Genomic DNA, 19094 nt, shown 5'->3' with positions numbered 1-19094 from the left:
CACTTTGAATAGTAAAAAAAATTGTTTAATAAATTTTAAAACTTTTTACGAAAACTAATAGATAGCTCTCCACTTATTTGTTTATTATGCCCCACTTATTTGCCTAATTTTTTCTTCAAGGCTGTCACCTAGTGAAAGTAATAAGGGTTAAGTTTTGTACAAAATAATCAAACTTTTGGTACATAAGAAGTGCATCCTTTTGGATTATAAATAAAAATTGATGAGTATATTTGAAGACTTTGTACGAAAATAATATGTAGCTCTCCACTTATTTGTTTATTATGCCCCACTTATTTGCCCTTTTTTCTTCAAGGCAGCAACCTAGTAAAAGTAATAAAGGTTAATTTTTGTAACTTATAATTAAACTTGTGGTACATAAGAAGTGCATCCCTTGGGATAATAAAAATAAATTGTTTAATAAATTTTAAAACTTTTAACGAAAACTAATAGGTAGCTCTTCACTTATTTGTTTATTATGTGCTACTTATTTGCCTATTTTTTTCTTCCAGGCAGCCACCTAGTGAAAGTAATAGGGTTGATTTTTGTAACTTATATTCAAACTTGTGGTACAAAAGAAGTGAAACCCTTTGAATGGTAAAAAAAAATTATTTAATAAATTTTAAAACTTTATATGAAAACTAATAGATAGCTCTCCACTTACTTGTTTATTATACCCCACTTATTTGCCTAATTTTTTCTTCAAGACAGTCACCTAGAGAAAGTAATAAGGGTTACGTTTTGTAACATATAATATAACTTGAGGTACATAAGAAGTGCATCCCTTTGGATAATAAAAATAAATTGTTTAATAAATTTTAAAACTTTTTACGAAAACTAATAAGTAGCTCTGCACTTATTAATTTATTATACCCCACTTATTTGCCTATTTTTTTCATCATGTCAGCCACCTAGTGAAAGTAATAAGGGTTGATTTTTGTAACTTATAATAAATCTTGTGGTACATAAGAAGTGCATCCCTTTGGATAATAAAATAAAATTGCTTAATAAATTTTAAAACTTTTTACGAAAACTAATACATAGCTCTGCACTTATTTGTTTATTCTGTCCCACTTATTTGCTTATTTTTTGTCTTCAAGGCAGCCACCTAGTGAAAGTAATAAGGGTTGATTTTTGTTACTTATATTCAAACTTGTGGTACATAAGAAGTGAATCCCTTTGAATAGTAAGAAAAAAATGTTTAATAAATATTAAAACTTTTTACGAAAACTAATAGCTAGCTCTGGACTTATTAGTTTATTATACACCACTTACTTGCCCTTTTTTCTTCAAGGCAGCCACCTAGTAAAAGTAATAAAGGTTAATTTTTGTAACTTATAATCAAACTTGTGGTACTTAAGAAGTGCACCCTTTGGATAATAAATAAGAATTGATGAGTATATTTTACCACATTGTACGAAAGCTAATACGTAGCTCTCCACTTACTATTTTATTATGTCCCACTTATTTGCCTATTTTTTTCTTCAAGGCAGCCACCTAGTGAAAGTAATAAGGGTTGATTTTTGTAACTTATATTCAAACTTGTGGTACATAAGAAGTGCATCCATTTGGATAATAAAAATAAATTGTTTAATAAACTTTAAAACTTTTTACGAAAACTAATAGATAGCTCTCCACTTATTTGTTTATTATGCCCCACTTATTTGCCTAATTTTTTCTTTAAGGCACTCACATAGTGAAAGTAATAAGGGTTAAGTTTTGTAATTTATAATATGACTTGAGGTACATAAGAAGTGCATCCTTTTGGTTAATAAATAAAAATTGATGAGTATATTTTTACACGTTGTTCGAAAATAATACGTTGCTTTCCACTTATTTGTTTATTATGCCCCACATATTTGCCTCCTTTTTTCTACAAGGCAGCCACCTAGTGAAAGTAATATGAGTTGATTTTTGTAACTTATCTTCAAACCTGTGGTACATAAGAAGTGCATCCCTTTGAATAGTAAAAATAAATTATTTAATAGCATCCACCTAGTGAAAGTAATAAGGGTTGATTTTTGTAACTTATATTCAAACTTGTAGTACATAATAAGTGTTTCCTTTTGAATAATAAAAACAAATTGTTTAATAAATTTTAAAACTTTTTACAAAGACAAATAGATAGCTCTCCACTTATTTGTTTATTATGCCTCACTTATTTGCCTAATTTTTTCTTCAAGGCAGCAACTTAGTGAAAGTAATAAGGGTTGATTTTTTTGTACAAAATAATCAAACTTGTGGTACATAAGAGGTGCATCCTTTTGGAGGGTAAATAAAAATCAATCAAGATATTTTAAGACTTTGTAGGAAAATAAAAAGTAGCTCACCACTTATTTGTGTATTATGCCCCACTTTTTTGCCTATTTTTTTGTTCAAGTCAGCCACCTAGTGAAAGTAATAAAAGTTTATTTTTGTAACTTATAATCAAACTTGTGGTACATAAGAAGTGCATCCCTTTGGATAATAAATAAAAATTGATGAATATATTTTAACACTTTGTACCAAACTAATTCGTTGCTCTGCACTTATTTATTTATTATGCTCCACTTATTTGCTTATTTTATTCTTCAAGGCAGCTAGTGAAAGTAATAAGAGTTGATTTTTGTAACTTATATTCAAACTTATGGTACATAAGAAGTGAATCCCTTTGAATAATACTAATAATTTGTTTAATGAATTTTAAAACTTTTTACGAAAACTAATAGGTAGCTTTGCACTCATTTGTTTATTATGTCCCACTTATTTGCCTTTTTTTTTTCTTCAAGGCAGCCACCTAGTGAAAGTAATAAGGGTTGATTTTTGCAACTTATATTCAAATTTGTGGTACATAAGAAGTTCATCCCTTTGGATAATAAAAATAAATTCTTTAATAAATTTTAAAACTTTTTACGAAAACTAATAGATAGCTCTCCACTTATTTGTTTATTATGCCCCACTTATTTGCCTAATTTTTTCTTTAAGGCAGTCACCTAGTGAAAGTAATAAGGGTTAAGTTTTGTAACTTATAATATGACTTGAGGTACATAAGAAGTGCATCCTTTTGGATAATAAATAAAAATTGATGAGTATATTTTAACACTTTGTACGAAAATAATACGTAGCTCTCCACTTATTTGTTTATTATGCGCCACTTATTTGCAACTTTTTTTTCAAGGCAGCCACATAGTGAAAATAATAAAAGTTTATTTTTGTAACTTATAATCAAACTTGTGGTACATAAGAAATGCATCCTTTTGGATAATAAATAAAAATTGATGAATATATTTTAACACTGTACGAAAATAATACGTTGATCCCCACTTATTTGTTTATTATGCACCACATATTTGCCTCTCTTTTTCTACAAGGCAGCCACCTAGTGAAAGTAATATGAGTTGATTTTTGTAACTTATATTCAAACCTGTGCTACATAAGAAGTGCATCCCTTTGAATAATAAAAATAAATTATTTAATAGCAGCCACCTAGTGAAATTAATAAGGGTTGATTTTTGTAACTTATATTCAAACTTGTAGTACATAATAAGTGTTTCCCTTTGAAGAATAAAAATAAATTGTTTAATAAATTTTAAAACTTTTTACGAAAACAAATAGATAGTTCTCCACTTATTTGTTTATTATGCCCAACTTATTTGCCTAATTTTTTCTTCAAGGGAGCAACCTAGTGAAAGTAATAAGGGTTGATTTTTTTGTACAAAATAATCAAACTTGTGGTACATAAGAAGTGCATCCTTTTGGAGAATAAATAAAAATCAATGAGTATATTTTAACACTTTGTAGAAAAATAAAAAGTAGCTCTCCACTTATTTGTGTATTATGCCCCACTTATTTGCCTATTTTTTTCTTCAAAGTAGCCACCTAGTGAAAGTAATAAGGGTTGATTTTTGTAACTTATATTCAAACTTGTGGTACATAAGAAGTGAATCCCTTTGAATAGTAAAAAAAAATTGTTTAATAAATTTTAAAACTTTTTACGAAAACTAATACGCAGCTCTGCACTTATTTGTTTATTATGTCCCACTTATTTGCCTATTTTTTTCTTTAGTGAAAGCAATAAGAGTTGATTTTTGTAACTTATAATCAAACTTGTAGTACTTAAGAAGTGCACCCTTTGGATAATAAATAAAAATTTAATGAGTATACTTTAACACTTGTACGAAAACTAATACGCAGCTCTCTACTTATTATTTTATTATGCCCCACTTATTTGCCTATTTTTTTTTTCTTCAAGACAAGCCACCTAGTGAAAGTAATACGACTTCATTTTTGTAACGTATAATCAAACTTGTGGTACTTAAGAAGTGCACCCTTTAGATAATAAATAAGAATTGATGAGTATATTTTAACACATTGTACGATAACTAATACCTAGCTCTCCACTTATTATTTTATTATGCCCCACTTATTTGCCTATTATTTTCTTCATGGCAGCCACCTAGGGAAAGTAATAAGGGGATATTTTTGAAACTTATATTCAAACTTGTCATACATAAGAAGTGCATCCCTTTGAATAATAAAAATAAATTGTTTAATAAATTTTAAAGTTTTTTATGAAAACTAATAGGTAGCTCTTTACTTATTTGTTTATTATGCCTCATTTATTTGCCTATTTTTTTCTTGAAGGCAGCTTACCTAGTGAAAGTAATAAGGGTTGATTTGTGTAACTTATATTCAAACTTGTGGTACATAAGATGGGAATCCCTTTGAATAATAAAATTAAATTGTTTAATAAATTTTAAAACTTTTTACCAAAACTAATAGGTAGCTCTCCACTATTTATTTATTATGCCCCACTTATTTGTCTATATTTTTCTTCAAGGCAGCCACCCAGTGAAAGCAATAAGGGTTGATTTTGGTAACTTATAATCAAACTTGTGGTACATAAGAAGTGCATCCCTTTGGATAATAAAAAAATTTGTTTAATAAATTTTAAAACTTTTTATGAAAACTAATAGGTAGCTCTACACTTATTAGTTTATTATGCCCCACTTATTTGCCTATTTTTTTCTTCAAGGCAGCCACCTAGTGAAAGTAATAAAGGTTGATTTTTGTAACTTATAATCAAACTTGTGGTACATAAGAAGTGCATCCCTTTGGATAATAAAAATAAATTGTTTAATAAATTTTAAAACTTTTTACGAAAACTAATAGGTAGCTCTACACTTATTAGTTTATTATGCCCCACTTATTTGCCTATTTTTTTCTTCAAGGCAGCTAGTTGGTGAGGCAATAGCTTACCAAGGCGATGATCAGTAGCTGGTCCAAGAGGATGATCAGCCACACTGGGACTGAGACACGGCCCAGACTCCTACGGGAGGCAGCAGTGGGGAATTTTCCGCAATGGGCGAAAGCCTGACGGAGCAATGTCGCGTGAAGGTAGAAGGCCTACGGGTCATGAACTTCTTTTCCTGGAGAAGAAGCAATGACGGTATCCGGGGAATAAGCATCGGCTAACTCTGTGCCAGCAGCCGCGGTAAGACAGAGGATGCAAGCGTTATCCGGAATGATTGGGCGTAAAGCGTCTGTAGGTGGCTTTTTAAGTTCGTCATCAAATCCCAACCTAGTGAAAGTAATAAGGGTTGATTTTTGTAACTTATATTCAAACTTGTGGTACATAAGAAGTGAATCCGTTTGAATAGTAAAAAAAAAATTGTTTAATAAATTTTAAAACTTTTTATGAAAACTAATAGCTAGCTCTGCACTTATTAGTTTATTATACCCCACTTATTTACCTAATTTTTTTCTTCAAGGCAACCACCTAGTGAAAGTAATAAAGGTTGATTTTTGTAACTTATAATCAAACTTGTGGTACATAAGAAGTGCATCTCTTTGGATAATAAAAATAAATTGTTTAATAAATTTTAATACTTTTTACGAAAACTAATAAGTAGCTCTGCACTTATTTGTTTATTATATCCCACTTATTTGCCTATTTTTTTCTTTAGTGAAAGTAATAAGAGTTGATTTTTGTAACTTATAACCGAAATTATGGTACTTAAGAAGTGCACCCTTTGGGTAATAAATAAAAATTTGATGAGTATACTTTAACTCTTTGTACGAAAACTAATACGCAGCTCTCTACTTAATATTTTATTATGCCCCACTTATTTGCCTATTTTTTTTCTTCAAGACAAGCCACCTAGTCAAAGTAATACGATTTCATTTTCGTAACTTATAATCAAACTTGTGGTACTTAAGAAGTGCACCCTTTGGATAATAAATAAGAATTGATGAGTATATTTTAACACATTGTACCATAACTAATACGTAGCTCTCCACTTATTATTTTATTATGCCCCACTTATTTGCCTATTATTTTCTTCAAGGCAGCGACCTAGTGAAAGTAATAAGGGGATATATTTGAAACTTATATTCAAACTTGTCATACATAAGAAGTGCATCCCTTTGAATAATAAAAATAAATTGTTTAATAAATTTTAAAGTTTTTTATGAAAACTAATAGGTAGCTCTTTACTTATTTGTTTATTATGCCCCATTTATTTGCCTATTTTTTTCTTCATGGCGGCCACATAGTGAAAGTAATAAGGGGATATTTTTGAAACTTATATTCAAACTTGTCATACATAAGAAGTGCATCCTTTGAATAATAAAAATAAATTGTTTAATAAATTTTAAAGTTTTTTATCAAAACTAATAGGTAGCTCTTTACTTATTTGTTTATTATGTCTCATTTATTTGCCTATTTTTTTCTTGAAGGCAGCTTACCTAGTGAAAGTAATAAGGGTTGATTTGTGTAACTTATATTCAAACTTGTGGTACAGAAGATGTGAATCCCTTTGAATAATAAAATTAAATTGTTTAATAAATTTTAAAACTTTTTACCAAAACTAATAGGTAGCTCTCCACTATTTATTTATTATGCCCCACTTATTTGTCTATATTATTCTTCAAGGCAGCCACCCAGTGAAAGCAATAAGGGTTGATTTTGGTAACTTATAATCAAACTTGTGGTAGATAAGAAGTGCATCCCTTTGGATAATAAAAAAATATGTTTAATAAATTTTAAAACTTTTTACGAAAACTAATAGGTAGCTCTACACTTATTAGTTTATTATGCCCCACTTATTTGCCTATTTTTTTCTTCAAGGCAGCCACCTAGTGAAAGTAATAAGGGTTGATTTTTGTAACTTATATTCAAACTTGTGGTACATAAGAAGTGAATCCGTTTGAATAGTAAAAAAAAATTGTTTAATAAATTTTAAAACTTTTTATGAAAACTAATAGCTAGCTCTGCACTTATTAGTTTATTATACCCCACTTATTTAACTAATTTTTTCTTCAAGGCAGCCACCTGGTGAAAGTAATAAAGGTTGATTTTTGTAACTTATAATCAAACTTGTGGTACATAAGAAGTGCATCCCTTTGGATAATAAAAATAAATTGTTTAATAAATTTTAATACTTTTTACGAAAACTAATACGTAGCTCTGCACTTATTTGTTTATTATGTCCCACTTATTTGCCTTTTTTTTTCTTTAGTGAAAGTAATAAGAGTTGATTTTTGTAACTTATAATCAAAATTATGGTACTTAAGAAGTGCACCCTTTGGGAAATAAATATAAATTTGATGACTATACTTTAACACTTTGTACGAAAACTAATACGCAGCTCTCTACTTATAATTTATTATGCCCCACTTAGTTGCCTATTTTTTTTCTTCAAGACAAGCCACCTAGTCAAAGTAATACGACTTCATTTTTGTAACTTATAATCAAACTTGTGGTACTTAAGAAGTGCACCCTTTGGATAATAAATAAGAATTGATGAGTATATTTTAACACATTGTACGAAAACTAATACGTAGCTCTCCACTTATTATTTTATTATGCCCCACTTATTTGCCTATTATTTTCTTCAAGGCAGCCACCTAGTGAAAGTAATAAGGGGATATTTTTGAAACTTATATTCAAACTTGTCATACATAAGAAGTGCATCCCTTTGAATAATAAAAATAAATTGTTTAATAAATTTTAAAGTTTTTTATGAAAACTAATAGGTAGCTCTTTACTTATTTGTTTATTTTGCTCCATTTATTTGCCTATTTTTTTCTTGAAGGCAGCTTACCTAGTGAAAGTAATAAGGGTTGATTTGTGTAACTTATATTCAAACTTGTGGTACATAAGATGTGAATCCCTTTGAATAATAAAATTAAATTGTTTAATAAATTTTAAAACTTTTTACCAAAACTAATAGGTAGCTCTCCACTATTTATTTATTATGCCCCACTTATTTGTCTATATTTTTCTTCAAGGCAGCCACCCAGTGAAAGCAATATAGGTTGATTTTGGTAACTTATAATCAAACTGGTGGTACATAAGAAGTGCATCCCTTTGAATAATAAAAAAATTTGTTTAATAAATTTTAAAACTTTTTACAAAAACTAATAGGTAGCTCTACACTTATTAGTTTATTATGCCCCACTTATTTGCCTATTTTTTTCTTCAAGGCAGCCACCTAGTGAAAGTAATAAGGGTTGATTTTTGTAACTTATATTCAAACTTGTGGTACATAAGAAGTGAATCCGTTTGAATAGAAAACAAAATTGTTTAATAAATTTTAAAACCTTTTATGAAAACTAATAGCTATCTCTGCACTTATTAGTTTATTATACCCCACTTTTTTACCTAATTTTTTCTTCAAGGCAGCCACCTAGTGAAAGTAATAAAAGTTGATTTTTGTAACTTATAATCAAACTTGTGGTACATAAGAAGTGCATCCATTTGAATAATAAAAATAAATTGTTTAATAAATTTTAAAACTTTTTACGAAAACTAATAGGTAGCTCTGAACTTATTTGTTTATTAATACCCACTTATTTGCCTATTTTTTTCTTCAAGGCAGCCACCAAGTGAAAGTAATAAGAGTTGATTTTTGTAACTTATATTCAAATTTGTGATACATAAGAAGTGAATCCCTTTGAATAATAAAATTATATTGTTTAATAAATTTTAAAACTTTTTACCAAAACTAATAGGTAGCTCTGTACACATTGGTTTATTATGTCCCACTTATTTGTCTATTTTTTTCTTCAAGGCAGCCACCTAGTGAAAGTAATAAGGGTTGATTTTTGTAACTTATATTCAAACTTGTGGTACATAAGAAGTGCATCCATTTGGATAATAAATATAAATTGTTTAGTAAACTTTAAAACTTTTTACGAAAACTAATAGATAGCTCTCCATTTATTTGTTTATTATGCCCCACTTATTTGCCTAATTTTTTCTTTAAGGCACTCACCTAGTGAAAGTAATAAGGGTTAAGTTTTGTAATTTATAATATGACTTGAGGTACATAAGAAGTGCATCCTTTTGGTTAATAAATAAAAATTGATGAGTATATTTTTACACGTTGTTCGAAAATAATACGTTGCTCTCCACTTATTTGTTTATTATGCCCCACATATTTGCCTCCCTTTTTCTACAAGGCAGCCACCTAGTGAAAGTAATATGAGTTGATTTTTGTAACTTATATTCAAACCTGTGGTACATAAGAAGTGCATCCCTTTGAATAGTAAAAATAAATTATTTAATAGCAGCCACCTAGTGAAAGTAATCAGGGTTGATTTTTGTAACTTATATTCAAATTGGTGGTACATAAGAAGTTCATCCCTTTGGATAATAAAAATAAATTCTTTAATAAATTTTAAAACTTTTTACGAAAACTAATAGATAGCTCTCTCCACTTATTTGTTTATTATGCCCCACTTATTTGCCTAATTTTTTCTTGAAGGCAGTCACCTAGTGAAAGTAATAAGGGTTAAGTTTTGTAACTTATAATATGACTTGAGGTACATAAGAAGTGCATCCTTTTGGATAATAAATAAAAATGGATGAGTATATTTTAACACTTTGTACGAAAATAATACGTAGGTCTCCACTTATTTGTTTATTATGCGCCACTTATTTGCAATTTTTTTTCAAGGCAGCCACATAGTAAAAGTAATAAAAGTTTATTTTTGTAACTTATAATCAAACTTGTGGTACATAAGAAATGCATCCTTTTGGATAATAAATAAAAATTGATGAATATATTTTAACACTTTGTACGAAAATAATACGTTGATCCCCACTTATTTGTTTATTATGCACCACATATTTGCCTCTCTTTTTCTACATGGCAGCCACCTAGTGAAAGTAATATGAGTTGATTTTTGTAACTTATATTCAAACCTGTGGTACATAAGAAGTGCATCCCTTTGAATAATAAAAATAAATTATTTAATAGCAGTCACCTAGTGAAATTAATAAGGGTTGATTTTTGTAACTTATATTCAAACTTGTAGTACATAATAATTGTTTCCCTTTGAAGAATAAAAATAAATTGTTTAATAAATTTTAAAACTTTTTACGAAAACAAATAGATAGTTCTCCACTTATTTGTTTATTATGCCCCACTTATTTGCCTAATTTTTTCTTCAAGGGAGCAACCTAGTGAAAGTAATAAGGGTTGATTTCTTTGTACAAAATAATCAAATTTGCGGTACATAAGAAGTGCATCCTTTTGGAAAATAAATAAAAATTGATGAGTATACTTTAACACTTTGTACGAAAATAATATGTAGCTCTCCACTTATTTGTTTATTATGCCCCACTTATTTGCCTATTGTTTTCTTCAAAGCAGCCACCTAGTGAAAGTAATAAGGGTTGATTTTTGTAATTTATATTCAAACTTGTGGTACATAAGAAGTGAATCCCTTTGAATAGTAAAAAAAAATTGTTTAATAAATTTTAAAACTTTTTACGAAAACTAATACGCAGCTCTGCACTTATTTGTTTATTATGTCCCACTTATTTGCCTATTTTTTTCTTTAGTGAAAGCAATAAGAGTTTATTTTTGTAACTTATAATCAAACTTGTGGTAGATAAGAAGTGCATCCCTTTGGATAATAAATAAAAATTGATGAGTATATTTTAACACTTTGTACGAAAATAATACGTAGCTCTCCACTTATTTATTTATTATGCCCCACTTATTTGCCTACACTTATTTGTTTATTATACCCCACTTATTTGTCTATCTTTTTCTTCAAGGCAACCACAGTAATATGGGTTTATTTTTGTAACTTATATTCAAACTTGTAGTACATAATAAGTGCTTCCCTTTGAATAATAAAAATAAATTGTTTAATAAATTTTAAAACATTTTACAAAAACAAATAGATAGTTCACCACATATTTGTTTATTATGCCCCACTTATTTGCCTAATTTTTTCTTCAAGGCAGCAACCTAGTGAAAGTAATAAGGGTTGATTTCTTTGTACAAAATAATCAAATTTGCGGTACATAAGAAGTGCATCCTTTTGGAGAATAAATAAAAATTGATGAGTATACTTTAACACTTTGTACGAAAATAATATGTAGCTCTCCACTTATTTGTTTATTATGCCCCACTTATTTGCCTATTGTTTTCTTCAAAGCAGCCACCTAGTGAAAGTAATAAGGGTTGATTTTTGTAATTTATATTCAAACTTGTGGTACATAAGAAGTGAATCCCTTTGAATAGTAAAAAAAAATTGTTTAATAAATTTTAAAACTTTTTACGAAAACTAATACGCAGCTCTGCACTTATTTGTTTATTATGTCCCACTTATTTGCCTATTTTTTTCTTTAGTGAAAGCAATAAGAGTTTATTTTTGTAACTTATAATCAAACTTGTAGTACTTAAGAAGTGCACCCTTTGGATAATAAATAAAAATTTAATGAGTATACTTTAACACTTTGTACGAAAACTAATACGCAGCTCTCTACTTATTATTTTATTATGCCCCACTTATTTGCCTATTTTTTTTTTCTTAAAGACAAGCCACCTTGTGAAAGTAATACGACTTCATTTTTGTAACTTATAATCAAACTTGTGGTACTTAAGAAGTGCACCCTTTGGATAATAAATAAGAATTGATGAGTATATTTTAACACATTGTAAGATAACTAATACGTAGCTCTCCACTTATTATTTTATTATGCCCCCCACTTATTTGTCTATTATTTTCTTCATGGCAGCCACCTACTGAAAGTAATAAGGGGATATTTTTGAAACTTATATTCAAACTTGTCATACATAAGAAGTGCATCCCTTTGAATAATAAAAATAAATTGTTTAATAAATTTTAAAACTTTTTATGAAAACTAATAGCTAGCTCTGCACTTATTAGTTTATTATGTCCCTCTTATTTGCCTATTTTTTTCTTCAAGGCAGCCACCTAGTGAAAGTAATAAGGGTTGATTTTTGTAATTTGTATTCAAACTTGTGGTACATAAGAAGTGAATCCGTTTGAATAGTAAAAAAAAATGGTTTAATAAATTTTAAAACTTTTTATGAAAACTAATACCTAGCTCTGCACTTATTAGTTTATTATACCCCACTTATTTGCCTAATTTTTTCTTCAAGGCAGCCACCTAGTGAAAGTAATAAAGTTTGATTTTTGTAACTTATAATCAAACTTGTGGTACATAAGAAGTGCATCTCTTTCGATAATAAAAATAAATTGTTTAATAAATTTTAAAACTTTCTACGAAAACTAATACGTAGCTCTGCACTTATTTGTTTATTATATCCCACTTATTTGCCTATTTTTTTCTTTAGTGAAAGTAATAAGAGTTGATTTTTGTAACTTATAATCAAAATTATGGTACTTAAGAAGTGCACCCTTTGGATAATAAATAAAAATTTGATGAGTATACTTTAACACTTTGTACGAAAACTAATACGCAGCTCTCTACTTATTATTTTATTATGCCCCACTTATTTGCCTATTTTTTTTCTTCAAGACAAGCCACCTAGTGAAAGTAATACGATTTCATTTTTGTAACTTATAATCAAAGTTGTGGTACTTACACTACAAATAAATTTATTTTTAGCGGAGGATATTTTGGAGAGGTTTTAAATATTCTCCTCAAATTAATATAGTTTACAAGAATATTATAAATTATCTAAAATGACATAATAACAGGGGTTTTAATATTTTTGTACAGAGGTTTAAGACCTCAGTAAATTATAATACAAATTTTATTACTACGTTAAATATTAAAGTTTTCATTTACTCCTCAGTTTCATTTTCAGTTTCGCTCTCTTCGCTCTCATCTATCTCTTTGAAGGATTTTGTCTCGTGTTTTCACACAACAGAGTTTCGTTCACAAATTTTATTTCAGAATCCTAGAAATAGTTCAAGTTCCTTACTTCGATCAAAAGGTTTTCAACTCTCCAAGTGGAGTGGTGGGCGGTGAAGGCGGGGTGGTGGAAGGTCGTTGAAGTGGTTGGGGTGTTCGGCCTTGAAGACGCGTTGGACTCATTACTTCGGTGTTAGAGTTGTTCGCTCTGACGGGCATTGCAAGGGCGAGGGTGTTGTCTTGTGAAATAATCTGGTAAGTTCACTAAACCCTTATATATACATAGGTTTATTGATAATCTGAAAGTTTATTGAGGGTAATAATTTGATGGTGATGTATTTTGTGAGTGGGGATGTTTTTGCTGCCCATTACTTGTTTGATGAAATTCCTATGCTGAATACTGTTTTGGAATTTGATTATCTTTCGAAAGTGTGTTAATCTGTGACCAAAGTTTGCTCTTGTTATTATAATGAAAAAAATTTATGCAGCAAAGTTGAGTTTCTCTCCTTAATTCTTACAACTTGATCCTTGTTGTTTTCAGAAAGGACTCGAAAAGTTGGTTATTCATGGAAGAGACAGCACAACAAATGAAGCGTCCATTTGGAATTCCTGAAAAGCCAGAATTCACTGTTGGGTTGGATGAACCATTGAAGAAGTTGAAAACGAATGTTTTGAGCGAAGGTTTGTCCGTAATGGTTTTGACCGGTGTGGGAGGATTAGGGAAAACCACTCTGGCCACTATGCTCTACTATTGAACCATAATAACCTCTTATTTCTTCTTAAGTGAGGTTAGTTATTTTGCTGGAATACATGAAAAGTTTCAGATTATTGTAGAAAGAACCAGAGGCTAACTATAATCTCTTTGGTTTGCAGTTAATACCATTGTTGTCACTTGATATAGTTAATTTGGCTCCATCAAATAGCAACACTAAATATCTCTCTAATGCTATTAGTTGCTTTGATCCTCTAATGCTAACATTCCAGCAATGAAATATTGAGAGCCAACATAGTTTTGATGAAGAAGCCAGTTGCTTCATTCCACTTCTGAAGTTCCTTTATGTTTTGCAAGATGATATACTTTACAAATTTGTTTCAGCATCTAAGCTAATTTTCAGTGAGATATAGTGGTTTATTTTTTCAGTTGCTTTCATTGGTTTTTTGTGTGCTTCACCTTCTTAACCGCATATAATAAGGCTTCAAATATTTTTTAAGACTACCAAACTATTTACTTTTCTAGTCTAATTTGAAAATTATAGTATACTTCAATTAGCATGGATTTTAGCTTTTGCTTTAAAATGAGTACTGGTTCAATTTAATTTCCGCTATGTTTACATACAGATTTTCAAATTTATTCAAATGTGAAAATACATTAGAAGCTTAACGCAACACTGATTAGAAGCTTAATAATGGAAAATACATTAAGCTTATTAAATAATACTTGATTATCAATTTTGATTCCAAGTTCACTACTCTATTGTTGAATCCGAACATACTTTAAATTTGGTTATATTGGAGGAGGGTAGGTAAAATTTCTCCCTCTCTCCCTTTATTTATTTAATTTTGCTACTATTAATCTAGTTAGCAAACTGTTATTATGGAACAATCCCGAAAAAGTGATCCCCAAACAAAAAGAAATAAGGAAAATAAAACAACATAAGTAGTTGAAGAGATTAAAAAATTATTAAGCCAAAGAAAAGCAAAAAGCTAAACTTGGAAAATGCAAAAAGCAAGACTTGGGGTTGAGTAAGTGTATGAATGATAAGAAGCTAAAGTGTGCAGAGGCCATGGTGGTGGGGACAATCGTAGGCTAATTATTGTTGTTTCTAAGTTGTGATAGGTACAACTCTAAGTTGACTGCTTATGCAATGAATATCTTATGGTCAATGAGGTCTATCTCCTTATGAACTTGAGAGGAATATTCATATTAATGTGCATGTGCATGTACATGATTGAAGAGGATGAATTACAAGGAGCGAGTTCCATCTTTAATATGCTTCTATATTCTGTTTTGGACAATTTTGGTGTTTCACTTGGTGCTCAGGGTTTCTGGGAATGCAGAAGGTGACGTTTTGTACTTATTTGGTGCTTCAATTAATTATTTTTGCTGGTTTTCCTGTTTCTGTTCTTTTATGAGTTGTTGACTTTTCAGCTATGTTGTTTTGGTTCATATGTTTGAATGAGTCATAAAACTAGTATTAGGCTTTTGTTCATTATTGGAATTGGTTCAGAAGTTCCGCATAACAGAGTATGCAATATGAAAACACAAACTATGAAATTAAATAGAACGCAAAAATTAGAGGATAAATTGAAACCAATTTAGAGGACGTGTATGATTAGCTCGGGCTGTTTGTAGGTTCTAAACTGAAAATGTTTCGGTGTTATGCTTGGGAGTTATTGATGATGACCATGGGTTTCATGTTTTTACTTTCTTTATTTCACACAATTTCATTAAAAGCAGCACAATACCTGTTTGATTTTTTACCCCTGTCAATTTAATATATTCAGTACATTTGTAATGGCACTCAAATATTACTTCTATACACAGGTGATGCCCTTACTGCATTCAAGAAGAATATGATAGATCCTACTGGTGCTCTTGATAATTGGAATCCTAATATTTTAACTCCTTGCACATGGTTTCATATTATTTGCAACGATGAAAAAAGTGTCACCCATTTGTAAGATATATGCTATTTTTACTTGTGGTTTTATGAAAGATTTTGCATAAAGTGAAAAAAGTTGCTTGGCCAGGTATCTTGGAAATGCAAACCTTTCGGGTCAACTTGTTCCAGAGCTTGGCCAGCTCCCAAATTTGGAATATCTGTAAGTTATGCCTCCTTTGCTGAACAGATTTTGCATGACACTAATTTTTTATTTTTATTGACATTTCATCAACTATTTCTTGTAATTCTTGATTATTGGTTGAAACTAGTATTATTAGGAAAAACTATTCTAAAAGTAAATGCGGTAACTGTGTCTCTCAGAGCACTACCTGTAATACCATTTTCTGTTATTCACTGGACTCGTTACTCTGCCAAAATCTAAATATTTTCCTTTGACTTGACTGGGAACTTTATAACAATAACATAACTGGGGAGATCCCAAATGTGCTTGGAAATTTGACAAACTTGCTGAGTTTGGATCTTTACTCGAACAACATTACTGGTCAAATTCCAGAAGAATTAGCCAATCTTAAAAAACTAGAATCCCTGTATGAAATGCTTTCCTTTTCTCATATCTTATTCAACAAAACTTATGCAATGAAATTTCATTTTTATTTCTTTTTTAGCATTCATAACATTATGGCACACGCTCACTGTAGTTGCTACTTAATCATTGTTTGTGTTCAATAGTTTATTATCTGCTAACCAAATGGCTCTGCTCCCTGAACTAGGCGCCTCAACAAAAACAGCTTGTCAGGAAAGATTCCTATGGGTTTGACCACCATTGATACACTGATAGTTCTGTGATTTTAACTCCTATGTCTAAATGTCTAGATACATTGCTATGCTGGTGATGTGTTATTTTGTCTATAACCTGACACCATGATCATTGTTGAATCTAGTGACTTATCGTCCAACAACTTAACAGGGAATTTCCCAGCCAATGGTTCATTTTCAAGTTTTACTCCCATCAGGTTGGTACAAATAAGAATTTTGTTCTGATGAGAGCTCATTGGAGAACCACACTCCAACACTTGCCAATAGCCATTTGTTATAAAATCAGAAAAAATATTAAAGGTTGTAAAACCAGAGAAAAAAAAACAGAGAAGAGTCTTTTACAATATTATGAGTGTAGTAGCCTATATGTTACAAAAGGTTTCTCTCTAACATGATTTAACAAACAAGAAAAAGTAAAATCTTAGAGTATCTAGAAAGTCTCATTTTCATACTATTGTTCGAGTGGCATGATAAACCTTACATCATAATTTTATTAACCCCGTTAATCCATTTTTACAGTTTTAGCGATAATCGTTTCTTGGTGCAAGCCATTCCGATTTCACCACCCCCTACACAGAAACAAAATCCTTCAGCTTTGTTATTATTTATTGTTGGCAATGAATTTAATTTTTCAAAGAATATAGCTCTTAAAGTACTAGGCTTCGGATTTACTGTGATTAGAGCTACTTTATGTGATTTTCATCAAGTTAATGTACATTTTTACTTTGAATGCCAACATCTATTCTATAAATTAAATTCCAGAAAGCTTATGATGTTAATTTCAATAGGTCAAAATAATGAAAAGATTGAGGCATCCAAATGTTGTTCTCTTCACGGGAGCAGTAACTCAGACCTCCAAATCTTTCAATTGTTACTGAATTTCTTCCCAGGTACTTCAAATTCTTGATTTGATTTTGTAGTGATTCTTTAGTTATATGGGATTGTTTAATGTGAAATTTGAAATTTTTTCATTTTTATTAATCGAGTGATGCAAATGAGCCTGAGTCTTCTATGGGTACAAGAGGATCATCTGGTGGTAGCAACATTTAGGGTGTTGATGATGTTTTTTAGGATGAAACTATTTTAGTGTATTATGAAATTTGAGTAAGTATGTATTAAGTTGTAATTGTTTCAATTTAAATTGCTTTTATGTTAATATGTTGATTTTGAGAATCAAAAGTTCTAATGATATATATTTGAGCACTTTGGTTGAAGTATTTGATTGAAGTTTACAAAAAAAATATTGTTGATATAAAAATATAAGTACCTCAAATGGTGACATACATTCTCAAGTATAGTAGGAAATTCTAATTACAAACAAAATATTGTTTTTTATGAGATTTGAATAATGCTAGAAAAATACAGTAATAAATCAACAAATTAAATAATACAAACGAAATAAGTTTTATAATCCTCAAATTGAGGAGGGTATTAACCCCCACAAAAAAAATTGAAAAATAGGAGTTTTGGAATCAAATAGGTTTATGGAAATAAAGGAGGTTTTAAAACCTCCACAAAATAATAGTCATGAATAGGAGAGGTTATAACCCTCCATTAAAAAACTTCCACAATATAAACTTGGTACCAGGGGTTGTAGAAAACCTCCACAAATAACTTGTGGGGAACCTATTTGTGGAGGTTTGAAAAACTTCTGCAAAATATTTTGTGGAGGGTAAAAACCCCCGTTAAACGAAATTAAAACCTCCATAATTTAGCTTTTTTTTTGTAGTGTTAAGTAGTGCACCCTTTGGATAATAAATAAGAATTGATGAGTATATTTTAACACATTGTACGAAAACTAATACGTAGCTCTCCACTTATTATTTTATTATGCCCCACTTATTTGCCTATTATTTTCTTCAAGGCACCCACCTAGTGAAAGTAATAAGGGGATATTTTTGAAACTTATATTCAAACTTGTCATACATAGGGATGACAACGGGGCGGGGATGGGTTTTGCTATCCCATACCCATCCCCGCATAAAAAATTCATCCCCATCCCCATACCCAAACCCAACGGGTATCAAACTTTTTTCCCATCCCCATCCCCACCGGGTAACGGGTATAATCTCGTACCCATACTCGTACCCGTGTTGTAACTACTTCAATATTAATTTTTATAAAAGAAAAAAAATTACGGTAAAGGAAACATAATATTATGAAATATTCAATATTAGGAGGATTTTCTTCGATGCCAAATACCTTAAAATAAAATAGAATTGTTTACATTTTATATTAGAATATCAAATAAAATTTCATGTGAACCAAAACATTTATTAAATTTGCAAACTACAACATTGATGAACTTAATTGATAAAATTAAAAAATATTTCAAAAAAATATAAAAGGAAAACAAATATTCAAATTAAAATATATTTTAAATGTTTGTTTACTTCAATTCTTTAAATTCTAATGAATCTTTTTTTTATACACTAATAAAAGTTATAATATATCACTTGATCAAAATGACACAAAGAACAAATAATAAAAGGAAAACAAATATTCAAATTAAAATATATTTTAAATGTTTG

The 19094-nt window shown here is 29.7% G+C and overlaps 1 protein-coding gene across 12 annotated transcripts; it reads left to right on the top strand.

Moving 5' to 3' along the window:
- The first annotated feature begins 13060 nt into the window (after positions 1–13060).
- Positions 13061–17777, top strand: LOC114172671 (somatic embryogenesis receptor kinase 4-like). Of its 12 annotated transcripts, none has more exons than XM_085670549.1 (10): positions 13061–13378; positions 13665–13911; positions 13997–15184; positions 15669–15801; positions 15863–15946; positions 16518–16589; positions 16689–16760; positions 17083–17156; positions 17352–17453; positions 17550–17777. In XM_085670549.1, the coding sequence occupies exons 3-10, from the start codon at positions 15082–15084 to the stop codon at positions 17648–17650; spliced, it is 741 nt and encodes a 246-aa protein (XP_085526675.1). In that variant the 5' UTR covers positions 13061–13378; positions 13665–13911; positions 13997–15081; the 3' UTR covers positions 17651–17777. The 12 variants fall into 12 exon arrangements, with proteins under 12 accessions (XP_085526675.1, XP_085526682.1, XP_085526680.1 ...); XM_085670551.1 differs by having other exon boundaries at positions 13064–13378; positions 14961–15184; XM_085670550.1 differs by having other exon boundaries at positions 13064–13378; positions 14952–15184.
- The last annotated feature ends 1317 nt before the right edge of the window (positions 17778–19094 follow it).

This window comes from Vigna unguiculata, chromosome 3, assembly GCF_037176805.1.
Source record: "Vigna unguiculata cultivar grain cowpea cultivar isolate G323 ecotype 2 chromosome 3, ASM3717680v1, whole genome shotgun sequence".
NCBI classification, from domain to species: domain Eukaryota; kingdom Viridiplantae; phylum Streptophyta; class Magnoliopsida; order Fabales; family Fabaceae; genus Vigna; species Vigna unguiculata.
The sequence above is the reverse complement of the archived record's forward strand: the minus strand, read 5'-3'. Positions and strand labels throughout refer to the sequence as shown.